Source organism: Panicum virgatum, chromosome 7K, assembly GCF_016808335.1.
Source record: "Panicum virgatum strain AP13 chromosome 7K, P.virgatum_v5, whole genome shotgun sequence".
Classification (NCBI taxonomy): Eukaryota; Viridiplantae; Streptophyta; class Magnoliopsida; order Poales; family Poaceae; genus Panicum; species Panicum virgatum.
In genome coordinates, this window is record NC_053142.1 from 8,923,727 (window position 1) to 8,950,060 (window position 26,334).

The following is a 26,334-nucleotide window of genomic DNA, read 5'->3' on the forward strand; positions in this document are numbered from 1 at the left end:
GATAGTATAGAAACCACGTCTACACTATCGACTACTACTCTAGCCCCATATGAAAACCAGAGCATTCGGTCGAACGGAGATCTTGTGCCAAAATATAAACACTACACTTAACCATGCTTAACTAACGCACTAAGGTATGAAATAGATAATCATGACGGCATTTCAGTAAATAGAGAAGATAAAGATAAAGCACTTGAGTCTTACAGAGGTGCCGAGATGCCAGACCTCCGAGGACTCCTCCGAAACCTTGTACTACTCTCCCTAACTCCCAACTCCAACTAGTACTACACTACTACATCTTGGAATGATGGTGTTGCTCCTTGGTGGTGTGTGTTACCAGAGAGGTTATACCCCTTTATTTATAGGATGCTAAAGATGAGCACCAACGCTAGCTAAACAGTATGGGACTAATCATTTATGCACACTAGCGCTACTGCCGTTTTGAACATTGGATTCTGCGTCTATGGGCTGCCTTCGCCTTGCGCTTGGGCTCCTGCACGGTCCTCCCAGCTGGACCTGCTGATCGCTGGCTGAACCGGGCCGTGTCTGCTGCTGGCTCGGTCATCTGGCCAGGCCTGCAGCTGTGAGCATTGTGCGCACAAGCGCCTGGGCCACAACGTCCAACTGCAGCAGGACTGCTGCTGCTTGCTCGCATGTCGGCCACCGTTGCGTGCATGTAGATTGGAGAAGCACGTGGGACCCAGTAGCTCCCTTGTATACTCTATATACTATACAGCGTGGGGAGGGCGCCCTTGGAGGGATTGAGCTACCCCTGAGCGACACGTGCCATGGCAGGAGGAGCCCGACGTGAGTCGTGGAATCGGCTATTCCTGCCTCCACGCGCTGCAGGTGATGCCTCGCTTACGTGTGGGGTCGCTCGGCCCCAGCTGCCAAGACCTCCACCGCCTTGCCGGGTTGCGGGCCCTGCAGGGTTCCGCTGGACTCCTCTCCACGGGGCACTGCCGCTAGTCCTTGCGTTTTCTTTCCCCTCTCGCCGAGGCAGTATAGGGTTTGGGGAGTGGCGGACCTCATCGTCCTCGGAGGAGCCCATCCGTGTGGGGAGGCATCGGCAGTGCGGCGGCGAGCAGGAGAGGCGGACACTATCGGTACCTCGCCGCGCAGCCGCCGGAATGCGCCGGCTCTATCGCGGTCGCTCTGCTCTCTCCTCTGCTGCGGTAAGTTCCAGATCTGCGCAACATTGTCGCATCCCCTGTTTGTGCTCGCGGTGGTCGTTCTCTGTTTGCCGGTGAGCATGTGGCGGCGCTAGATCTGTTGTTTCCTCCGTCGTTTCCTGCTTTTTTGGGTTCCTTGGAGTGCGCCCGCCCCGCGAATCGGTGCTTCCCTTTGCCGTCGGAATCGGGATTTTACCGTCCTGCTGCTCTGCGCCCTGCCTTCTCCGTTTGTGCGTGTGTGCTTGTGGCCGCGGCCTGCGATTTTTTTTGCTGCGGTTCTCGTGCTGTTCGCACTGCCCTCCCTTTGCATCTGCTTAAATGTAACAAGGTTCCTGGGATTCGCATAGGCTGAGCGTACATCGATTTGGCCGTTTGCCTTTTTGAGTTCCTAGGATTCGCATTGCATTTGGTTCCTTCTAGGTTCTTCTGATTGTTAGTTGCTAATGTGGTCTACCGTATAGGTCCCCTGCCTGAGACGTGTTGCAGTCCCTGCCGTGTTTCTGCATTTCGTCAGGTGCGTTTACTGTTGTTCTTTGCTGCATTTTCGTTTACGCTGCCTGCTAATGCGTTTTGGGTTTGTTTCGTTGTCATGTTCTCTGTGCTTGCTCCGTTTGTCTGGAAACTTTGTTTCCCGGCTGCTCAAATTATGCGTGTTCCTTTTACGTCCACTCTGCCTAGCCTCTTCCCGCTTTCGTCCTCCTTATGTGAGATGTGTTTTCATATCCAAGGGTTTGGATGGATGCTCCTGCTCCGTCGCGGCGACGTTGCAGGGAGCCTTCCAGTTGCGGTGCCAGGAATGTGCGTGCTAGGTGCCCTGCATCGGATCTGGCTGCCTTGCGCCGCCGGCGTCGAGAGGCAGCTGCTGAGGCCACTTTGGCTGCTCGTGTGGGTGCTGGTTCTGCCAGGAACGTGCAGTCACGGCTGGCACTCCTCCATGTTCCTTTGTTTCCACAGGCCACTGGAGTTTCAGCTCCTGCCCCTGTTTCTATTGCCCCACGAAATTACATAGCGCTTAGTGAGTTGACCTGAGAGCCCACCAATTTTTTTTAGGAATGTCCTTTGCTCTGTGTGATTCGTTCTCATGTGCTCCTTTTGTTTAGGAGACCATTTCTGCCCGCTCGTGCCTGTGTCTGTTGCTAGAGAAAATAGAGCCAGACGAATGGCCAGGAATAGGAACAGGGCTCGGATGAGGAAAGGTTCTGTGTATTTGGCCCCGATTAATCTTTCTCTTCTACAATATTTTTTCCAATTCAATTAACCAAACTGAAATTAGACTTTGTAGACTGTTTACTTCCTGCATCTATTATTGAGCCTATACTTGCCTTCCCAAAAGAATATGCCACTCTGCTGAAAGGTGCAACCTCCCACCATTTTTTCAAATGGTTTCTTACAATCTGCTGTCCATATTTCCTGCCTGTCACACCCTAAAATTTTTGAATTTCAGGATGTGATTAAAATTAAAAATAAAACAACAATTTTCTCACAATTTTACAATTTTCACAACATTTATTTTTCTTCACAGAGAATTTAGTGTAAAAGAAAATAAATATTGGTTGTTTTTCAAATTAAATGATGTTGTTCTTCTGGTGATGCATTCATGTCACATGCATAGTGTTGTTGAGTGTGAAAACCTTTCAAAACGTGTTCTATCATCAAAAGTTCTTCCCGGGAATTATCCGGATTTTTTTGGATTCTTTTCCCATTTTCTCTAGAGCAAACTCTAATTTTTAGAGGCTCTTCCAAATCTTCTCATGAGCTCCAAATATTTTATTTGAGTTCGTTAGGTCCCAATATATTTCTAGGATTGTTCCTAGAATTTTCGGGCCAATTGGAATATTTTTCGGACTTTAAATATGAATTCTAGATTTTTCTAGAATTATTTTAATTTCGAAAATAATTAATTCCGAATTTTAAATGGGTTAAGTCTATCAAAAGTACATAAATCTTTAATGGACCTCAAGGGCTCATTCGTGTGTTCCCTAATGGGCTAAAGGCACGTAAAGCCCATTAGCATGGGAGGGAGGTTTAGTACCACATTGCTAGTTGATGTGGGATGGTAAGACTTTTCTCCCTATATATTAAACCAACCTCTCATGGCAACACCACACAAAAGTATAGACTACCCATAGGGAGGCTCCTTGTTTGGGAATCCCTAAAATAATCTTTTCCCCAGAATCCCACCATCCTCCGCATCCGTGTATCTCCGGTGAAATCCGACACCACCCTAGTGCTCAACTCGTCGTCCTCTTCGTCGTGGTGTCTTCCTTCTCGCGAGATGTCGCCATTTCGCCGTCAACCCCGTGCCTTCTCCTCGACAAGTTCACCGCCCCAGAGTTTCGCAAGGTAGCAAGGGAGCTCTCCGACCTTTTTTCCCTCCCCTTCTCGCTCCTGCGCGCGTGCCCGCGCCCGCCGGCACTGCTCCGCCGCCGCTTGCCACAGAGCCGCCTCCTACCGCGCGCAAAACCCTATCCTCCACCGCCGCGCCGATTGGAGCTCGGAGCCGCTGCCGCGTGGCCGTTCTGTCGCGCCCCCGCCATCTTCGAACCATCTCGGAGCTTCGCGTCGAGGTAGAGGAACTCGCCGGCCCGTTTCCCCCTCCCTCGCACTTGTTTCCGCCCGGTCCTGCTCACCGTCACCGCCGCCCCACCATGAGCCGCCGCGAGCTCCACTCCGGCCATGAGAGCCCGCGCTGCTGCCCTAGATCACTTTCCCGCCCCACGCGTTTGCTCCCCGGCCTAGTCACGCTCGATTTCGAGCCCCGGACGGCCGTTTTCGGCGAAGTTCGGAGACTCTCTGCCGTGCGCCGCCGCCAAACTCCCTGAGCCGCTAGAGGCCATCCGATCGTGATTCAACAGCCCAGATTAGATCCATCGTGAGTCAAACCTATCAAATACCGGTCAGCCATGGTGTTTTTGCAAAAGAGCCCTCCACTTTTTCCGAAATCAACCCGCGGTCCCCTCTAGTTCAAAAATAATTATGTACAAGCCCTTTTCTTTTCAGTTTGGCCCCTACCTTTTTGTAAAATAGAACCCGCCGTCCTTGAGCTGGAGTTTTGCACGCTAACCCCCAATTTTAGGGTTTAATTATGTTTAGGTCCCTAGTTTCTTCAGATCTAGCTCCTGGAAGCTCTGTTTCTTCGCAAATAAGTCCCTAGAAACCTGTTTTAGCCATAACTTCTTCGTTTCAACTCCGTTTTCAGCGATTCTTGCGCTCACGTGATCCTTGTGACGTGTGCAATAGCTTTATCACTTTGTTATCTTCTGTGAGAACTCTTTGTTGTGTCTTATAAATCTTTTTTGTTAGTTCTTAACTCTATAGTTAACCGCGACTAGATCCCTGAAGCACCGTTTAGTCTATAGAATCGTCATTTCAGTTCCGTTTTCCGCGTTTCTTGCGCTCTCGTAACCATAGTAGCGAGCCCTATCCTTTAGTACGTTCTTTTAAAGCCTTTCTTTGTTTTGGTGTATTGTTCTTAGTTGTATCTTTTGTTTGTTGCTTTGTATGTTTGCTCGTTGATTGCCCCAAGTAGAAGGATCGTCGTTTGAAGATTGAAGATCAAGTTCCTCGAGTGAGCAAAAGCTGAAGAGCAGTGAAGAGCAGTAAGAGTAGCTTTTCGTTGGAGAAAGGCAAGTGACCCTAACCATACTTCTGTCTATGCTTATTTATGAGAATACTTGATTTAATTGGAACATGGAGAACCACCCAAGAAAACCGTACAACCACAATACTATATGGCTCTGGTCTTGGCTAAGTAACTAGATGATCTATATGTCGTGCCTGGGGTGTTTGATTGGTGGATTTTTGGGTTATTGAGCAATGAGGAGCGGGTGAAGGAAGCTTCGTCTTCTGAGGTACCGCAGGAAAAAAGGGACCAGTGCGTACATATAGTGATTCTTTGGAAAAGCCTCGTAGCGTCCCTATGCAATCACACCTCGGAAGTGTGGTATTGTGCCTGATCAGCACATATGTGTGGTTGGGTTCAAAGTTCTTCAGAACTTTTACGCGAATTGTGGTGAAAGTGTACAACCTCTGCAGAGTTAAAACTAACCGGTTAGCCGTGCTCACGGTCAAGAGCAGCTTGGACTCTCACATGATTAATAAACTTAAAGATGGATATAAATCACATTCTGGTTATTTCTTGTGGCTTTGCTGAGTACCAACAATAAGTGTACTCACCCTTGCTTACTGCTGCTCAGAAGGAAAATTGATGTGAAGTCTTTTGAAGATGATGCTGAGTTCTAGGCATATGCAACCCCCAGTCGATTGCCTGTGAAGTTTGGAGTCTTCGTTTCCAGGATAAGTTGTATAACTCTGATAATCTTTTATTTGTTGTAATTCTCTTTTACGTGATACTGTTACTGATTATTCACTTATAATGTCTCTATATGTATGAAATTTGATCCTGGCATACATATAGTTATGCATTCGGTTTTGTTCTTAAAACCGGGTGTGACACTGCCTGTACATCTTAGCCTCTTAACTTTCCATTGTAGAAATGTATTCTGGCCGATCTTACTATGGGGGCCGGATCTATGAGACCAAGCATGCAACCACCTTCTTCTGTAAGTTACTGCCCTCATAACAAACCACTATTTGCGAATTTGTCATGCAATTCCACAGCACAACTATTGACTAAACCATCATCTGGAATGTCTTTGCAGGAGGAGGCCAACTTTCCACCCACTGTAGACACTATAGCAGCCACTCCAGGTACACATGGATTCTTTTGCGTGCTTTAACATTTAGCGCGGATAGTGACAGTATGACACTACCTTTTGGCAATTGCCGTTGTGACATTCTTTTGGGTGCCTCGCCATGAGACGCCGCTTCAAGGAATTCTCCAGATTAAATTCCCCAGGACAACCAAACACACAGTGCCTTGGAAACCAGCCTGGAAATGATGACCACATTACAATAGCAAAGAACCTGACTCGCCTTCTCAGCAAGATATATCACCCAAGAAGAACCTGCTCAAGCTTGCCTGCTGGTTTCGACTCTGTGTGTGTTGGGTTATCCAAATCTATTGTTGCAACTGCAAATTGTAGGCTACCTGGTTTATGCTTGCTCCTTCAGCATCACGGCTAAACCTATTTGATCAGGCTAGGAATTTATAAATCCACCTGTGTCAAGCAACTCTATATTGCCTGTGATCCTTGAACCTTAATCCTATGTATGAAAGTTGTACTCTTTGTGGTATTTTTCGGTTCCTCTACTTCCCAGAACATGTTGTGTACCATGTTTGCAGATATGTGCATATCAACTGAAATGCAGTTGCAGATCATATGATCATATAGATAAAAAAAAGATCATGCGGTCAAATATAGCTTACAACTCCATAACAGTTCCACTCACCATCAACAGGCAACGAAACAAAGAGACAAAAGTTCATGCAATCTATCACACCAATACAATACATATATTCATATATGTTCTTACAGACAACTCAACATACACACCTAAACAAATTGCAGTACACATACTCAGGCGTACAAGCCACTGCTAAACATTAGCTCCTACGAAACCCATACACAGACAAAATGTAGATGCCACAGCCCACAGCAATCATCTCAGTCCTCATCCATGAAGTCCCTCGACAGGTTCTCCATGGCAGCGGTGCCATCCCAAACATTCTCCTCAGCCCAAACAGCAGCTCCATGAGCAAGTACAGCAATGGAGTTCCTTGGAGAACCACTAACAGCGTCCAGGGTGATCTCTTCAAGCGTCTTCTGAAGCGTCTCAAGATGATCGAGTGACTGAACCCAAGCAGACCTAAGCAGTCGATTGTTCCCGCGCAGCTTTTCATTCTCCATTCTCAGAACTTTTATCGCATCAAAATTGAAATCCTTAACTACAACACTGAATTCGCGTTCCGCGGCAACAATCAGAGCATGAGCTGCCAACTCCTCTGCACCGTCCTTACTAACCGATGGTGAGCCCATTGCCTCAAGAAGAGTTAGATCATCAACCTGATCTGCCAAGGGGACAACCACAAAACCCGTGGCCACATAAAGGCCGTCAACTATCCTAAATGAATAGAAAGGACTGGATCTTTCTAAAGCCTTTACCACAGCGTTCAGAATCACATGATCAGACACATGCACAACAGGACCTCCTACACCAATACAGAATTTCAGCACTTATGCAACCAACTAAAACACAAGATCAAAGCACTTCACCTTCAGATTGCTGACCCAGACGGATGCTGCAAGCACCAAGAACGACCGCCATACCTTCAATGCTCTGCCCTTAAGCGCTACCAGCCTTCAAAAGCACACCAAAAACAACACCCCACTATCTCCGTTGCAGCAGCTGCAATCCATTCCCCACTAAAATACAGTTGTTGCCTTGGCAGCAACGAAACCGGCTGCCCAAACCGACCTAACGGTGACTTCGCTGAAACAAAACCAGACACAGGAAACCGACCTCTTTAGCTCATTCCAGCCCAAACCGGCAACTGCCCAAGCCCAAATCAGCGGTATGGCCCAAAAAGAGGAACTTTTGGGCCGTTCTGTTTTGCTGCACCTCTCCAGATAAGCGCGGCGTGTGGCGGAACCACCCAAAAATACTGGGCCCGGGTGCACTGATCTTTGTTGCTAAGCAACTCTGACCCAATTTGGCACTCACCGGTAGTTCCTCGAGTGAAGCCTCGATAAAAGCCACGCTATTCCAGGATCAGCAGACAACACTCACGCGAAGGTGAGCCCAGAGATTACAGCACAGAATATTTCATACATCTCAGAGTGATTGCAGCGGAAAGAAATTTATTACAAACCATGTTCAGAATAGTAAAGTACTACAGAGTTCCATCTACTCAATTTATTCGAGTCTCATTGTTCAGCGGAAGCATTAAAAGATAGCTAGCGAAAATACGTGACGCATCGATAAGCCTGTACGAAAGCATCACTCAGTAGGAGGATGATCAGCGCCAGCTGAAGGACCATCCCACTCAACAGACCAACCCGGAGGCAAGGTGCACGGCCAAGTAAGACTCGCAAACAGATCCTCGAAGTTAGTACCTGAAAACAGTGCCACAAGCAAGGCTGAGTATACTAATACTCAGCAAGACTGACCCGTCTCCGAATATATCATAGTCCGATAACTAGACATGCAAGGCTTTTTGGTTTGTGGGGTTTGTTTGCCAAAAATGCCACTAAGAGTTGATCCTTATTTTCAGATTTTAATTAGCCATCTTCTAGTTAGATTAACCATTCTAAATTTGCAACTATCTCTACTTAAGCATGGTAGAGCATACATTTAATCATACAGCAGTATTATCAACATTGGTTCCACTTGTTACTCTGTGTGACCGAAAACATTAAGCAATCTCATGCCGTGAGAGGCGGACGATTCCGAATCGAATTTCAACCTGGCCAGGGGAACCTAGACCACACGCATGGGGATCGACTTCGCTCCCGCCCACGCTACTTTTCCCCTTTCTTTCCAGTCCGTGGATCCGGGTTACCCTCCCCGACTACAGAGCCCGACGTCTCTGCACCCGTACGTCGCGACAAAAATATAAACCCTACTTCTACCAAGAGGGTGAATGGTCGTTCCACTCGCCGGTCCAATCAGGTACTTAAGCTTACCGATTATCATATTTCTCGGTATGTGGCTAGTACTTTCAAACGCTTAACGAAATGAGCCACACACCGCGACCTTAGCCATTTTGACTACACCAGCGGGGTATCACAACTACACAACCCTGCCCGTTGTCCTTATATTTTAGCAGGAATTAAAGTCAATCAAATTCCTATTTGCTCGAGAGAGGCAGGAAACCACTCGACTTCTACCGTACCTAATTAGCATGGCATCTAGTCGATAAAAAGATCCGGTAGCAAACATAGGTACCTAGGGATCATGCATCTAAAGTTTTCGATCAACGCCTAGAAAACATAAATGCAGAAAAGAAAATTAGTACAACACAATATAAGAAGATAAATGAATAACAATTAAGAAAATAGTGGGATTATGCTCCGGGGCTTGCCTTCTTGGGCACTGTCAGGCAGAAAAGCCTCTGGGGCTTGGCCCAGGTCTTGAGACAAGTTAGTACAGTTCAAATTGACCTCCTGATCCACACGAGAGTCCGCGGGCACCAGTTCGTAGTCACCGTCCGCGAGATTAACCGTTTCTATATGCAATGCAAGATTATGAGTTATTCATGAATAACGATTTCTTTCCTTCACGATAAAGTTGTAGTTCAACAAAAGTGAATTCAAAGGTGATCTTATCAATTTCATTTCATGGGCAGTCATTTATAGAGTAGTAACCATAATTATGTTTCTTCATGAAAGAGTGTGGGTTTGTTTTTCCTTTCCAAAATTAAAACATAACATGCTTTCATTATTTCATAATAACAACTCTACTCATAAGCTAGTGATGAACAACTAAAGTAACACAGATTCAACTTAAGTATTTATGGTATAAACTTCAGCCTTTAACCCTAAAGCAATTACTATAACTATACATATAAGTAGATTACTCTAATTGCTTCACCTTTTTGCACAGAACGTTTGACATAGTTTCGGGTGCCACAAATTTTACGAGAACAACTTTACAGCATATACTCAGTACTGAAATTTTTCCAGATTTTATACTCTTATACAGCAGAGGTGACAAAAAGAATAAAATTAGCAAGCTTTTAACTAAGATTAATTCTATAGAGAGTTTTACTAGATATATGGTACTCAAATTTTTACCAGAGCCTATTCATCAGCTAAACATACTCCAAAAAAATTATCGAGCTTTATAACCACCAGATAAATTAGTTATGCATTTAACTTAACATGAATTAGCATAAATTTCTCAAGGTGCATTTAACCAGTACTGCATATGAACATTTTATTACAGATAGAACATACTCTAAACAAGATCATGTCCAAAAATCAAGATCAGTTATGGTATAGATTACTCAGAACAAAAATAGTAAATGTAGCCCTAAGATACTAAGCATGATTATTCACCAAAGCAAAACTCAGTAACTGCAGCTCAAAATTTTTAGACAGAAACACAGAGCTAAAAATAGACTTCACAAATAAATATATATTTTTCTGAGCATAATAACTAGATATGATGAATTAAGTTAATTAAACAAGCATAAAACATGGTATACAACAAATGAACTCTAATAAATCTGAAATTTATGTGTTAGCAAGGTTTCAGTTACACATGTTGTTGTCATAATTTCCAGAGCAAGTTCTTGTGCATAATTTCCAGTATTAAATCGAGATGGCTAGCAACAGATTAGAGAATCTTGATTGTTCCAACATGATAACTATTTTGGTTGGGTGTCATCTTTTTACTGTGATCTTAATATTCCATTAGTGATAACATATCAAAAAATAAAGGTCATTTGTTGAGTAGAACTTCCTGAACATGCATAGGGTGATTTTCTTATTCTTTTTCCCAGATTAAATTTGGTTGAGATTCTGCAAATGTGACTGTTACAAAATTTGTAGATGTTGTTACAAGGATTCCAGATCAGTTAAGTTTACATTTTTACAATTTTTCTGTGATTTGTTTTTCATTTTAGAAGTTCACTGCAATACACTGGAAATCTTGCAAAAGCACCCTTGAACACAAAAAAGAAATTACAACCGGGCCATTCGCCGGCCTTCTCCGCCGCTGCAGCTCGCCCGGTGGTGTTCTGCTAGGCAGGGCTTACCGGGGCTGCAACGGGGAGGCGCGTGGGAGTGTAGGGATCGAGGAACACCTACCCAGGTCGGCGTTCGAGTGTTTGGTGCACGGAATCGAGCTCATCGGCGTCAATGGCGGAGCAGTTGTTCGGTTCGCCGGCGTTGGAGGTGAAGGAGGGCTCGGGGTAGGGGAACAGGGCGTGAACGAGCACCATGTGAGCTTGAGGATGCGCCTGGGGTAGCTGTCGTGCACGGACTCCCTCTGGGCTGGCCGGTCCGCGGTGAGCCCGAGCTCGCCGGCGGCGGCGCAGAAGGGGAACGGCGTCGGGAGAGGGATTGGGTTCGATTCCGCGCGCGGGGAGCTCAACTGGAAGGTGGAGAAGCTGCTGCGGTGGTTGTACGGGATAATGTAGGGCTGTGGTAGCCAGTCCGCGCGAGCTAGATCTCGCCGGCCATGGCGGAGCGGCGGGAGTAGGAAGAAAGAGGAAAAGGCGCGTGACGGTGGAGCTCTGGGGGTTCTTATAGGCCAAGGAGCTCCTGGGTGACAGGAGTAGCGCCTGGGGGCAGTTCATTTGGCCCTGGATGGCTCGACGGCGGGCTGGCAGGCGAGCGGGCGGCGCTGCGCATGGTGGGGGTGGCGTGGCGGCTCGAGGAGGCATCTGGGACGCGTGTGCGCGTGAGGAGGTGCCAAGGGGCGGGCCAGGTGGCGCTGGAGGGTTTTCCCGGGTCCATTTGGTCGTGGCCGCGCGGTGGATGAAGTCCACCGGCGGCGTACGGCGGGCGGCGCGAAACAGAGCACCAGAGAGGAGAGAGATGGAGGTGAGGGCCTTTCTGCGATTTCTAAAATTCCAGGGACCTCTCGGTAATCTAAGAATATTTCCTATTTAGAGGGCTCAAATGAAAAAGTGTTGAATACCACTTTTGCATAACTTTTCAAGATCTACAACATTTGTGTTATGCAAAGTTTCATTTGAAACTCACATTTTGAACTAATTGTAAATTTACAAATTTGCACAAAAGGGCTTTGATTTTAATCAGTTTTTGATTTGTTTTTGGCTGAAGTCCAATTGAGCACATGTCAATTGAAGTACCTCTCATGAGCCAACTAAAATTTTGTGCACATTTTTGAATTAAAAATTGAGTAGCTTTTCACTCTTTTTCTTTTCTCCTTTAATTTCTTTTGTTTACTTTGACTTTTATTTGACCTCTCCTCTTTGAATTAATTGCTCACATTTTTCTTTTAAGTTTAAAATGTGGTGCAGTGATTGTATTTAAGTGTACTGACACCTGAGGTGTCACACGGCGTAGCGCGCAGTCTTCCTAGTTTTACGTACTTGATACTTGACTTGACCATAGCCTGGTGCACGTGGACTTATGAGGGCCTGACATACGTGAGCTGAATTTGGAGAGTGTCCTTTTAATTTCCAAAATTGATATCTCTCTCTTTCATCCAAGAGTATCAAATAAACTATCCATTTGTCCAATACCCGTTGTGTGCTATTTAATATCCTTTTAACTCGCATTTTAAGTATATCCTGCAAAACAACTCTAAGAACCAAAACTTGTGGAACTTGTTAGATAAAAGATCTATATTGCTCAAATTTATTTTATTTGTTATCATTTTAATATATTTTGGCGGTTAAATTTATGCAATAAGAACCACCAACAACGGTGACCTAATTTAATGGATGGTAATCAACACACATCTGCAAACTATCATCTTTCTTCTTCACAAAGAGAGCCGGGCATCCTTAAGGAGAGGAGCTCGGACGAATGAAACCATTGTCCAACAAGATCTTGAGTTGTTGCTTCAATTCCTTCAACTCATTTGGTGGCATGCGGTCAGTGCGTTTGGAGATAGGAGCCGTCCCGGGCATAAGTCCTATGACAAACTCAACCTCACGATCAGGAGGCATACCTGGTAATTCTTCCGGAAAGACATCCGAAAATTCGCACACCCCGGGAATATCTTCCAATGCAGTGGCTTTGGTACCCGTCAAAGCATAGAGACAAACTTCCTTCTTGGCAAGAGAGAGTAGAACCCTATTCCCGGAGGGGTGCAAAAGATTGATGGTGCGTGGCCCACATTTGATAACCCCATCATGTTTTCCTAACCAATTCATCTCAAGGATTGCATCGAAACCCATCTTGTCTAGGATGAGAAGATTAGCATGAAAAGTGACTCCCTCAATGAGAATTGGAACCCTATCCACAAGGTTTCTAGAGATGATCTCCCCATTTAGTGATTCTATATGGTAGGGTACTTTAGGTTTTGTATTGAGAGTTTACTATGCAACATGAACTTCTTGTTGATGAAAGAAAGAGTTGCTCTGGAATAAAAAAGAACAAAGGCGGGGTGGGAATTTATTAGGAGCGTACCCATGAGTACTTCGGCATCCTCTGGAATTTCTTCCGCGGTGGTGTAGTTGAGACGGCCATGCTTAGGAGCTTGTTGTGGCTTGGCTTCCGGACGTGGTGCTTGAGGTGGAGGGTTAGTGGGCCTAGGTGCATTAAAGGCACCATTTTGTCTTGGAGAGGGACAATTCTTGGAGATGTGGCCTGCACCACCACAATTGTAGCATGGACCCTTTACAACAACATTTGGGTTGCTCCAATAGGCATTGGCCGGCCTAGGAGCTTGTCCTTGCGGAGGTGGAGGTCGGCGCACAACCCACATAGGGCGTGGAAACTGAGCACCCGGCACACGAGGTGGAGGAGGAGGAGGTCCCACATGTGGACGTGAGGAGGTACCACCCGTCGAGGTAGGAGCAGGATGCTTATTCTTGGCTTCAAGTTTCTTCATCTTATGCTCGGCCCGGATGGCAATATTCACCAAGTCCTTGAAGTCATCAAACTTGGTGGTGGAGAGCTTGTCTTGCAACTCTTCGGAGAGCCCATCATAAAAGCGTTCTTGCTTCTTGGTATCGGTGACCACTTCTTCAGGTGCATATTGGGAGAGGATATTGAAGACATTGACATATGCCACCACATCACGATTTTCTTGAGTAAGATTGAGAAATTCCTTCTTCTTGATGTCCATGACGCCCTTGGGGATATGGAAGGAGCGAAAAGCCATCCGGAACTCCTCCCATGTGAAGCAGTAATCTGCGGGCCGTGAGGACTTGAGATTCCACCACCAAGCCCCAGAGGCGTCATAAAGTTGATGAGCTGTAAAAAGAACGTTCTCATATTGATCATTGAATAAGACCAAGTTTTTCTTCAATGACATTAAGCCAAAAGTCCGTATCAAGAAGATCCTTGGAGCCACGGAAGATGGGTGGATTGGTGCGGAAAAATTCCCCAAACTTGTTAACTTGAGGTTCATCCCTAGGACCTTGATTGCTGATGTTGCTAAGTTGGTTGACTATGTGCCCAAGGAGTTGAGTTTGTTGAGCAAGGACGTCCGCGAAGGTTGGGTGAATGGGAGGGTCGGGAAGGGGGGCATTGTTGTTGTTATTATTACCACCCGAACCACTAGCACCATCCCGCTCGGTTCCCGAACCTGTTATCAAACAAAATAGGTTAATGATCGGGAATGAAGGATAGAGAACAATATTCAAAAGAAAGGCAGAAGGAAAATGCGTGGATAAAAATCGAACATATGATCGACACAAGATTGATAATTGGGTAGCAAACTCTAAGAGAATGGTACATTAGATTCATAGTTAGATTCACTATGAGCACCGAGATTGGGAGACTAAAAAATCTAGCCTGCCACACTTTAAGTGGATTTGGTGTAGATTTGGAGACCAAAAGAGAGAGTATGCATGCATGCGAGGTATGAGTGCAATATGACATCTCCTCACATCATTTCACACAACACACAAAGGGCACACCTTAACGTTTTAACACTCACTCACGACTCGAAACAACCACATTGCCCAACAACGCTATAACCCTCCTACTAGCACTTAGGACAATGGGTGATTCCCTGCTTCTCAACTCCGATAGATGGCTCAAAAGATTTCCAGTAGGCAAAAGGGTCCTCCTACGCTCCCGATACTCATGAAGACAAGAGGGGTTAAGCATATTTTAATTAAACAAGTGAAGCAATAGAAATAAAATAGCTCTAGGACAAAGGAAGAAGGATAGCAATTGACCTTAAGTTCAAATTTTAACAAAAATAAATCTTAGTGTAAGTAATCAAATTTTATTTTACCCTCATCCCACTAAGAAAATTTTAGGTTCACTTCATGAAACTTCGGCTTTGGTACCCGTTGTAAGAACCACCCAATTTGACACCATTTTAGGCAAACCGCCAGTCTTTATCATTAAGATGAGGGCTAACACGTGCTCGTTCGAGAGCGTGCCACGTGTTAATCCATATCTAAAGACATGAACAACCGACACATCATTCGCCCAAAACAATATCAAATCCGGTAGTCCTGGTATGTGCTTCCACCATACGCCCATGATCAAGCATATACACATACCGTTTACATTCACATAGATTGCCGAAGCACCATAATGAGCAGTTTTAAACCATTACAAAGGTTCAACACTTAAGTCTTACAAGTTCAACATAGGAGGGTTCAAACTTCCATTACAAGCCTTGGGTTCACAAAAGACATAACTGAAACAGGAAGTTAAAGTTTATTGTTATTAACATGCTCTCACGATAGAGATACTACGCAGCGAAAGATCGAAGAGAGCACAACAAGACCAAGGCAAGGAACTACTCCTCTCCCGCGCCTGGGTTGGCGGGATAGAAGTAGCCAAACACAGCTTCCGGCTCACCTACAACTTATGATAGGGAGCAACATGAGTACAAAGGTACTCGCAAGGCTTACGCGAATAAATAAGCAAGGATTATTCAAGGGCTTAACAAATGAGGCTTTAAGGTTAAGTAATTATTGCAAGCAAGAGCTCTATGATCTATCCTCAAGCTTTCTAGCAAAATTAATTAATCTTGCCCACCCACAGCTCAAGTTTTAGTTGATTATGAGTAAAGTAAGCACTGTACCAAAAAGGTACCTTGAACCAACCCAATGTATGCGGAACTCTCTACGAAGAATTTGATGGATAATGAGCTTGCACATAACCGAGAGCGCAACAATTCGAATTGATTATAACCTTGCAAGGAGTACTTCTTTACCCACAAGACACGAAGACCATGCAGCTCACCCAACCGATCACATTGGATGAGGGGGTACTTGTGTTAACCGTTCCCAACAAGTCTCAGCCGTTGAGGGTATTCCTAGCTTCCGCAGAGAGTCACCTAGGTCCACCGAGGACACCCCTAAGCCTCTCTACATATCCTCTTGGCCACGCATCTAGGACCGGGCCTCAATGACCAAGCCAAAGGAGGTAATTGGATCATCCTTATCATTATTTCGGATATGTGGTAGCATGCTATGTTGCTCAAAGCTGATGGCATCCACGGATGGTCCTTAATCAAACCAAGCGGAACTACGCCCGTGACTTCTTTCTCTAGGCCTTACCATTTCGCCCAGACCATGAAATTATTCTTCCAACAAGACCCACACCGAACAAGTGTGATCAAGGATAACCGGGTAAGCGTGATAACTCCAAACCATTCCTTCCTATCCAGAGATATACTATTCTAAGCATGGCTAAGCATCTAGTCATGTTAAGTAATTAATTGACTAACATATGATAAGAACATGGATAAACAAATCAAGAAAGGATAATGCATCAAAGTAGGTACAAGAATGCAATACATAACATTATATATATATATATATAACCCAATAATACCCAAGTGAGATAACTAAACTAAACCAAATTAAATGGGTACAAGAAATTATGCTTAGCTGCTTGCTTTGATGTTCTTCCGGCTCAACCACGCACTCAGCACCGGGCTCGGGCTCAACGGGCTTGTTCTCCAACGATTTAACCACTATAATGCATGAATGAGATGCAAGAATTAGCATGATGCTATGAGTATGCAAGAAATGATATGCCAGCCAAATTAAACATCTAACAATGTTAGACTAATGGCCTCCACCGGTCAGACCGGTCACTGCGAAAACTGCAGAATTGGACTGATCGGAAGTTCCGACCCTGGTCGGAAGTTTCAATGACCTTCGGAAGTTTCAGGTTTCTTCCGACAAGGGGTCCTCAGCCAAATCGAATTAACTGCGTCGGAAGTTCCGACAAGCTGTCGAAAGTTCCAGCAAGGATAAAACAGTAGCTGCCGCGCACGCCATGGAGGACAGTGGCGCACGGGGCTGCCATTACCGGCGCTTCAGTGACGGAATGGTGGCGAAAAAGGTGGGGAAGGTCGAGGACTCATCGGGGAATCGATTTTGGAGGTTGAAAGGCAAGGAAGAGGGCCGGAGGAAGCGGATCGATGGCGGCTTCGAGCTTCGAGCGGGTTCTAATGGTGGCCAGCCGGGGGACGGTCTATTCCCATCGATTTGGCCGGAGAGCAGCTCGGCTGGGGTTTGGGGAAGGTGGAGGAGGGGTTGGGGAAGATGCTCATGGAGGAAGACGAGGGACGGCGGCCGGAGATGGCCGGAACAGTGGCAGAGGCGAGCTCTGCTCAGTTCAGCTAAACTCAAGCTGGAAGAGAAGGAGAAAGGGAACGGAAACAGGGTAGCTCAGAGGGGATCGGATCAACGGCTGGGTTACGGACAAGGACGTGCGCGGTGCACTGAACGAGGATGACCGGTGGCGATGCCCGACATGCGGTACGCCGCGATGCACGCAGCGGCAGGCACAACCAGTCGAGCGGACCGCGCGGTACACCGCGATGCACGCAGCGGCAGGCACAACCAGTCGAGCGGACCATCCGCTACCCATCGCGGACCGTCTGGCCTTCAAGACGTTCGGACATCCGAACGTAGGTCTACAGTAACTGGGGTCGATAACGTTCAGACATCCGAACCGCAGATGCTGGCGGACCGTCCGCCTCTTACCCGCGGACTGTTCGCGGAGCTCTTTTCCCAGACTGCCCAGACACAACTGGTCTGACTGGTCGGTCTCACCGGTTAGACCAGTCCTGACCAGACAAAAAAAGACACAACTTAAGATGCTTATGCATATGCATATGCATATGATGCTTGTTATGCTCAAATGATGCTCATGATGTTATTAGTTAAACTTTAATCATGCTTAAAATTTGGGGTCGTGACAGGGAGGGGGGAGGCGGCGGGTTGGGGTTGGTAGAGGAGGGTCGGGAGGTGCTCACCGCCGAGGCAATTGAGCTGAGATGGTCGCACGTCGGAGATCGACGAGTTGGTCTCTATGTTCTTCTCGATGGACCGAGCTTGGGGATGGGAAGCTGGCGGAGCGGGATGGCTTGGCGAGCTCAATGGTGGTGAGGAGAGCCGCTTAGGGCACCTTTTATAGGCGGCGGAGGTGAGCTCGGCCGGTGGCTCGACCGGCCGTCTTGAATGCTGGCGACTGTGGCCCTTGTCCACTTGTGGGCGTCGTCGAGCGGCGTGAGCGACGTGGAGAGCAAAAGTCGGTGAGGACGGCAGCAGTGAGGTGGGAGCGCAGCAGTGGGCGGCACGGCGCGGTCGCGTCACGGGGCTGGGGTGAGAATGCGTCGCGTGGGAGGGTGAGAATGGCAGGGGGGCCTGGCTTGGTGAGGTTGTACGCGGGAGCGTTGCAGATAGCTAGGAGGCACAAGTAGCAACAGGTCTGCATGAACGCGTATGCATGTTAGATGGTGCGTGAGTGCGGAGAAGAAAATGGAATTAGCATGGTGGCTTAGAGAAAAGGGAGGATTAGGCTGCAATGATGGATTGAGTGGCCGAAAATATTTGGATAGGGATTAGGCATAAGATAGGGATTAGATGATATAAAGAAGTTGAGCTTAAAAGATTAGTTTTACAATAGATTTTGAAAATAGTTTTTGAAGTCAGAGTGATTTTTGAATGTGAATATTTAGGCTGTTACAAGAGCACCAGCGGCCGCTAGCCCAGTTGGGTGGGCGACGCGCTCGGCACCCTGCCGGCTGCAGTTAGAGTCCCCATGGGGGCAGAATTATTGGCCGGAGGTGGCACCGTTTATCTGCGTGTTGAAAAAAATCTTCTCGCTAACTCCACGCTAACTCCACTTTAAAGATCTCCTCGCTAACTCCACGCTAACTCCACTTTAAAGCACAGGTCTAAGGTCGGTCCAGTCTCACGCGGGCTGTGGTGCCGCTGTGTACGGGTGGAGTGGGGGTTTGGAAATTTTCTCGACCTGCGTGATAGATTGTTTTCTACTTTAATTACAATGACATCGGGGAGGTCTTACCCGGCGGGTCGAGTTTTTTTTAGGCTGTTACAAGATCGTATCCCCTCTTGGTATAATTTATGGTATTGTCTTGGTTACGCACGGCCGTATTTTATCCCACCCGCCCGCTCACCCGACGCGCACGCCTCGCCTCCCCACGCACTGCATCTCCTTCCTCACGCGCACGCGACCGACTGCACGGCCTCACCTCCCCATGCGCCACAGCTCCTCCCTCTCTCCCCTCCGGCACCGGCGGCAGCAGCGCCGGCGAGGTAGGCGGGCTGCCTCCTCTTGGATCTGCTTTTAGGGTTCCGGCGAGCTCTCCCTCTCATCTTCCCTAACTCCGGCGGGCTTATTAAAGGAAGGTTTGGAGGGAGGAAGGCCAGCCAGGCGATGGGGATGGCTGGCGGGCGGTTTAGGGTCCCTGGCGGTGGTGGAGGCGGCCGGGCTAGGGCGGGGCGGGCACTACTACAAAACATAGATATTGTAACACACTATTGTAACACACTGATCAATGTGTTACAAAAAAGTTTTATTGGAACACAAAGCTATGTGTTACAGATGAAGGTTGTAACACTTACACTCATTTTATAATTTTGTGTTACTAACAATGGTTATAGTAACATAAAATTAATGTTACAACTAAAATGCTACAAGATGGTAGTATGTTGTACTCCCTTCTTGAAAAAATAAATCAACTTCTAGCAAAAAAGATACAATATTGGGACCATAATTTGCATATTAATACTATCTTACTTTTTCAACATCCAGCAAAAAAAATTATGGTAATAAATATTAATACTATCCTACTTTTTCAACATCCAGCAAAAAAATTATGGTAATAAAATGAAAAAAAACAACCACATGTGTACTCCAAGCAGGATCGAACCCAAGAGGTTCACGTTCATAAACCAAAGCACTATCCACTAATCCCCCGCGTGGCTTGATTACGTTTCTCTTGCAATTGGTGAAAAATAAGCTAGGTGCAGATCTGGCTGATGTTTGTTGGGCTTGCTTTCCTGTGATCTGGAGGTGAATATGAGAGACAAGGATGCATAACAAATTTTGAATCCAAACTATTTAGAATTAAAAAATATTATTTTTTAAAAAAATTACAATGGAACAAATGCAGCAAAATAAGTATAACCAAAGCCATACTAATTTATTTATCCAAACTAATTATTTTGTACACAAAATACCCTGATAGTTATATGTGTTATTTGTCGACTACCCTAAGAAAGAAAATTAGGATCACACGAACATTTTTCTCATAAAAATTCAAGTGTTTGACTGTTAGTATATTATGAAGGTCTAGTTTTCGTAAACCGCTCTACTCCCTCCCACAATGTGGATTAGGTTCTCTGGCAGTTCTTCCAAGTCCCAACTCATCCCCTCCAGCTAACCCGATCATCTCATCACGGCATCAGGTTGCTCGCGCGCTGCCGCCGGCAGCCAACCCGCCCATCTCGTCGCGGCATTAGGCTACTTGTGTTCTGTTGCATGCCCTCGTTGTCGTGGCCCCGCACGCTCGTGCGCCGTCGCCGATTCCCGCAGGTCATGGCGGCCGGCCGGCAGCATGCCGAACGCTTGTGTACTGCCGCCAGTCCCGCCAACCACGCGCCCACAATCCCGCACAGGCGCACACTCTTGCGCCGCTGTTGGTCACCGCGGCCGGATGCCTGCACACACGTATGCTGCCGCCGGCCACCGCACCTCCTGATTGTCGAGGCCGTTCTTTATGATCTTGTCTTGCAGATCGTGAAGTTGGGACGTGATGGTCGCTGTTGATCCATGGTGTGACGAACTTTGGCTTCCAACACACACAAGGTGTTCGACTGTATGTCTCAACAGGTAAATACAAGACCTCTATTTGCACAGAGAAATATCAACATTGTGAGATTACAAAACAAACCTACTACTTGAGATCATTGTAGTACTTCGCAGCTAATTTTAATACATTCTTTAATTTTATTTCAGTTTATTTCTTGGCTTAGAAGGGCAGGCCTGGTGCAGTAGTAGAGCCTACCGTCTGTAACCGGAAGGTCCCGGGTTCGAGCCCCAGCCTCTGCACATTTGTGTGGGTAAGGCTTGGGGCTTAAAGACAACCCTTCCCCAGACCCCGCACAGTACAGGAAGCTTACGGCACCGGGTATGCCCTTTTTTATTTCTTGGCTTATGATCCTCTGCTGTATACTTGGGCTTGGTTTTGGGACATATCCATTCCACACCACCACCCACCTTGTAGGCATTGAATCACCATTTGCTGCTCAGTGCTCCCAGGTGATTACCCTTCAGATTTTGATGTTCAGTAACCAAATAGATATTATGTTTTGAGCAATAAAAGAATGTAAGTTGCAGGTTAATCTAATGAGCTCTGGTATCCTAGTCGGGGCTTTAGTTCCAATTATTTCAGTGGCTCTTAATTTGATTTTTGTTTGCTTCTATTGAAGATCGATGGGAATGGAGACCAGTTGAAGTAAAGCCTTGTTTATTTGTAACAAGAACTTAATTCTTCATGTATTCATGTCAGGCAACAAATTTTCATTTTATGTTCCTGTAGCAGATGCAAAGCTGATTACTGCATCAAATGGATTTCGAAGATGTACTTCCTTGATGCCGATACTAATCACAGGAGAGTTTCGATCCTTCTTATTCCATTTATTATCCAACAGACTTGACTTCAGACAGTCTTGTAAACATATTGTTAGCTGTCTTACAAAACAATGCTTCACTCAGTCTTGCTCATTTGTTTAAAATTAGGGCAACAAATGAGAGGGTTGTTATAGTTCCCTGAAACCCGTCACGGTTCTTAATTTAATCATAAAATAATTATTTATTTGATTTCCGTGTTATAGTACCGTCAACATCTTTCTATTACCTACTCTAGTACTATGCTACTATTACCGACTTATGGTTGTCACTTCGTTCTTTGATTCGCCATGTTTGGTTAAATTTGTTAAGGGTATAATGGTAATTGTACTCTAGTCTAGGGTTTGGGGTCCCCTCTTCTATATATATGTATGTAGCCCTTTGGGCATATCTTAATATGGTATCACAGCCACGGTTGAAATCCGGTAATCCCCCGTCGATCTCCGCTGCGCCGTCCCTGGGAGGGTGGGCGACAACTCTTCCGTCCAGCCCCCCCAACCCATTTTTTTTAGGTAGTGTCGCAGCAGCAGCAGCAGTTCCGGCGCCTCTGTCCAGCCCGTCGCCGCTCGCCTCCTCCGCCGGCGCATCGTCTCCGCCGTCTGTCCACCTGCGCCGCCTCGATCCGGCGCCGTCTGGCCTCGTCTCCACCCGTCTGCACCGGATCTGCCCGTTGCAAATCCAGCCGCCTCGTCGGTCCACGCCTCTTCCGCCGGCTGTCTTCGTCCTCGCGGTCGGCGCAGCCCGTCGCCGCTGCTGTCGTCTGCTGTCCACGCGGCCCATCGCGGATCCCGCTGCTGGAGGGGACCACCATCTTCCTCTCTGTCCGCGTCCAGCGCGCGCTGTCCGTCGCGTCTCCCTCTACCGCCACCCGTCGCGGCCTCCCTCCCCCGCCGGTCGCCCGTCCATCGTCACGCCTTCTTCTGCAGCAGCAGCCGCATATCTTTCCATGGATCCATCCGCTGGCCTGCTCCGCATCATCCGTCCACCTGCGTGCGAGCCGCGGCCGGCCGTCAGTCCGCCTGCTGCCTCTATTTGCTCAAGTCGCTGGTCCTCCTGGTCGTCCTGCAGCGCCGGTCGTGGAGGCTTCTGCACGTGTGGAGGAACAGCTGTTGGCCCTCGATCTGCTGCAGCCATGAGCCTATTCCTAGCAGTGATATTTTCCGTCCTCTGCTCCTCTCTTCTCTTCCATCAGTCACATCCTTTGCTGTAGCTTCGTGCTACTCATTTGGGAGAGAACAGAGGAAGTGATTACATGTCAATTTGTGCTTGTTCTTGGCTCATTATCATTTGCTACTGCTTTGCTGTCATGTGGCCTCTAATTTCAGTAGCAGCACCTTCTTGTTTCCTGCTGGTTGGCCTGCCTCTCGTGGTTGTGCAGGTGATCTTCCACCATGTCATTGCTAACTGATGCTTGATCATCTCCATATTTTGTCGCTGCTGCTGTCTGTCTGCTTGCTAGCGTCTTAGTGTTTCTACTGTATTCATCCAAGTCAGTGTCGATCCAAGTCCACACACACTCATTCAGTTCGTCAAAGCCGTGCATGTCCACAATTTCATTGTCAGTCAGCCAAAATCTTTTTTTTATTTTATGGTTAGTTAAATCACGTCGATTTAGCTAATCATCTTCATCGTTGTTGATGCGACCTTTGCCCTCTTGGTTCCTTTCGGAGCCGTTTTGCTCCGCATCATGATCAATGACCGTCTATTCATCGTCATCAACACATGTCCTCTTGCTTGCCGTCTTCAAGCAGTGATCTCTCATTCCTTCATTTTGGCTGGTTTGACACATCTCTATGTTACTGTCGGGTTCAATTCTCCAAAGCAAGGCTCATGTTTGAGGAGTTGAAGTACTGGTTTGTGAAGACTTGAGGTATTTGCTGAAGTACGGTTGTGAAGGCGATACCCTCTTGTGGAGGAGATCCTTTTCTACATCGACATGTTCAAGAGTTGCACGCTTCGACGACATCTTTGATTTCAGACTTTGGATGTATCAATTTCATGTTTATGTTTGAGTCTAGTGCTTAGTATCAACTCTCCGAATGCAACGTCATTGCATTCACGTTGCATTTGAGAGGGGGTGTTAAGGGTATAATGGTAATTGTACTCTAGTCTAGGGTTTGGGGTCCCCTCTTCTATATATGTATGTAGCCCTTTGGGCATATCTTAATACATACACACAGTTCAGTTCTCCTTCCTCTCCACTTCCGTAATAAAATTAGCTACTTGCATCATGCCTTGCGATTACAGTTTTATGGTCTAAATATTGCAGAAAAAGCTTTGCAGTCCATTGTTCATATTTTATTTGATCGATCATTTTAGGACTTTACTTTCTCTAATTTAACCCAATGCATAGAGAGCCCATTTTCAATGTTTCATGTATATGAAAAAATGTACCATACATTCTGGAATCTCATGATGGATTTTTTTTCTTCGTTACCTGCAGGTTCCACAATGCTACCTTTCACCCATCTTTTGGTGTTTGCTGTACGAGGGTATCAATAGGCAAAGGATTTCAAGGAATATATAGAAATAGTTATATATATTTTCAGATGTTGGTACTATGAAATTGTACTATCGTACACGAAATATGTATCTATATGCGTTGAGTCATTATAAATTAAGGAGTTCTATGAATCAGTCATGTTTATTTATATAATTCAGTGTACAATGGAGTTATTGTTTCTCATTGTTTGAATATTGTTATTGTGTGACATGTGATGCTTCTCCAAATTTTATTCAAGAATATAAGAAATTATTTTTCTAGTGAGTATATTTATCAAAATGCATTTGCAGCTAAAACTATTGTGTCACTATAGATTAAGATTGTGTTACTAGAAGCTAGTGTAAGCTAGAAAAAGTGTTACTAGCTTCCTTTGATCCATGTTGCTACAGCCAAAAAAGTGTTACTAGGGCATGATAAGCAACACATATTCGTACAAACAGGAACACATTCATAAGTGTTACAAGACGGTTGTAACACATTTTCTTATACACAAGAACATATTATATGTGTTACTACAAGTTGGTTGTAACACATTTTCTTGCAAACAAGAACACATATATTGTGCTACAATAAACCTTACTATAGTAACACTGAAATTTGTAACACTTATCAATTGTATTACTATTTGACTCAGTAACACTTTTCCTTATCTACAGTAACACAAGTTGGTGTTACTAAAATCTTGTCCTGTAGTAGTGGGGGGAGCTCCGGCCGGGGGGGGGGGGGGGAGGCGGCTGCCGCGAGCCGCTGCCACGGAGCTCCGGCCAAGCCCTAGCGCGCCACGGCGGGGTTGGGGGCGGCGGGCGGGGGCGAGGGCGAGGAGGAAGAAGGGCGAGGACGAGAATCTGGCCAGAGGTAGAAGACGGCCGTGCGTTAGGCAAACGCATGCACAGCCGTGCGTTAGATGTGTCCATAATTTATCTTCTCACTGTCTGTGTGGTAGAGAGAATTTTAATCTAATCCTTGGAATGCACCTCATGTTTTCGAATTTGGTTAAAACTTATCGATAGGTCAATTGCTTAACCACAGTTCAGTAATTCAGTTTCAGTTTAACCATCCAGACATGTTCATCTGTTAGGCTGTATTTGGACGTGGATACTCAAGGTATTACGGGATGTATGTATGCATTTGAAATCTTTGCAATTGTTAGTCCTGTAAAACTACTGGTTGGAGTGCTGTACTGCTGTGGTCCTATGATTGCCTGCAACATCATACGGCACTGTGTCATTGATCAGCTCAGATATGTTCTCAGCTACCAGTGGCACTCTTTTCAAAATGGGTAGCTCAGTTGCAGTTTTTTTTATAGCAAAACTTCTTTATTATCTCATTATCTGGGTAGTGAACATTTCAATGCATGTAGACATCAATTCTTCTTTTGGTGACATGTCTTTTGGTGGCTTACTGACCGTTCAGTTTTTTTTTTGATGGCGATCGTTCAGTTTTCATTGTACTGCAAAAGGAAAAAGTCTATATCACCCCCTCACCTATGGAGGGTGGAATACATAACCCCCAACCTATGAAACGGTCTATATCACCCCCTGAACTTTTTAAAACCGGTCAAATTACCCCCTAAAGCAGTTTTGAAAAATCATAGTAAACTCGTAACATTATTATAGTGCATTTAAGGAACCATGATGTCTTTTTGAACTAACTAGCATGGAGAAGCATATCTCTAGAGTTGGAATTGGCAATACATCAGTCTTGACTGCAGAAAGGAATCTGTTTAGTAGTGGTTTACATCATAACATTTTTTTGTATTAGCTAACGTTGTTTATTTCCTCCTTTATAAGAGCTTAAGGGCATCCCAAATAGTTGTCTGGTGCTGATATGGCAATGCTGTGGTTAGCACTTTTCAGTTGCCTGCTTAACAATTTCTTAATTGATCCTTCAATTACTATTGACGCAAAAATCAATACACTGGAATCCGAGGGCAAGTATTCGCCGAGTCACGGAAAGTCAACCAAGCGTGCCAGTCAATTTGACCTGAAATTGACAAGGGAGAAAACAAAGTCAAATTCGAGAGCGTATCGGCTGGGATTCTGAATATCTCTCAGATGGGCGTATCGACATGCTTTGCCGATACTATAGACGACAAAAAGATATTAAATGCAAGCGCTTAATAAACGAGCGTATCAGCAGGATCAGCCAATACAATAAATGACAAAACCAGCTTTGAACAGCCGATCATGTA

At 46.0% G+C, this 26,334-nt stretch overlaps 2 protein-coding genes across 4 annotated transcripts; one reads left to right on the forward strand and one right to left on the reverse strand.

The window, feature by feature from the left end:
- Positions 1 to 820: 820 nt before the first annotated feature.
- LOC120639735 lies at positions 821 to 6,391 on the forward strand. Of its 3 annotated transcripts, XM_039915621.1 has the most exons (7): positions 838 to 1,175; positions 1,634 to 1,686; positions 1,901 to 2,187; positions 2,273 to 2,368; positions 2,455 to 2,526; positions 5,666 to 5,734; positions 5,834 to 6,391. In XM_039915621.1, coding segments are annotated over exons 1-7 (624 nt in total). In that variant the 5' UTR covers positions 838 to 1,130; the 3' UTR covers positions 5,836 to 6,391. The 3 variants fall into 3 exon arrangements, 2 of the variants coding, with proteins under 2 accessions (XP_039771554.1, XP_039771555.1); XR_005661638.1 differs by lacking the exon at positions 1,901 to 2,187 and having other exon boundaries at positions 859 to 1,175; XM_039915620.1 differs by lacking the exons at positions 5,666 to 5,734; positions 5,834 to 6,391 and having other exon boundaries at positions 821 to 1,175; positions 2,455 to 2,651.
- Positions 6,392 to 6,657: 266 nt separating this feature from the next.
- LOC120642869 lies at positions 6,658 to 7,708 on the reverse strand. The gene is made up of 2 exons (XM_039919471.1): positions 7,349 to 7,708; positions 6,658 to 7,284 (listed from the first exon to the last, which is right to left on the reverse strand). Exons 1-2 carry the CDS (start codon positions 7,398 to 7,400, stop codon positions 6,740 to 6,742), a joined length of 597 nt encoding a protein of 198 aa, XP_039775405.1. The 5' UTR covers positions 7,401 to 7,708; the 3' UTR covers positions 6,658 to 6,739.
- Positions 7,709 to 26,334: the final 18,626 nt, after the last annotated feature.

Coding starts and splice junctions, on each gene's coding strand:
- LOC120639735 (XM_039915620.1), top strand. CDS start 1,131: ATGCGCCGGCTCTATCGCGGTCGCTCTGCTCTCTCCTCTGCTGCG. Junction 2,188..2,272: donor ACGAAATTACATAGCGCTTA/GTGAGTTGACCT, acceptor CCTTTTGTTTAG/GAGACCATTTCTGCCCGCTC. Junction 2,369..2,454: donor CAGGGCTCGGATGAGGAAAG/GTTCTGTGTATT, acceptor TAGACTTTGTAG/ACTGTTTACTTCCTGCATCT.
- LOC120642869 (XM_039919471.1), bottom strand. CDS start 7,400: ATGGCGGTCGTTCTTGGTGCTTGCAGCATCCGTCTGGGTCAGCAATCT. Junction 7,285..7,348: donor TCTGGGTCAGCAATCTGAAG/GTGAAGTGCTTT, acceptor GTATTGGTGTAG/GAGGTCCTGTTGTGCATGTG.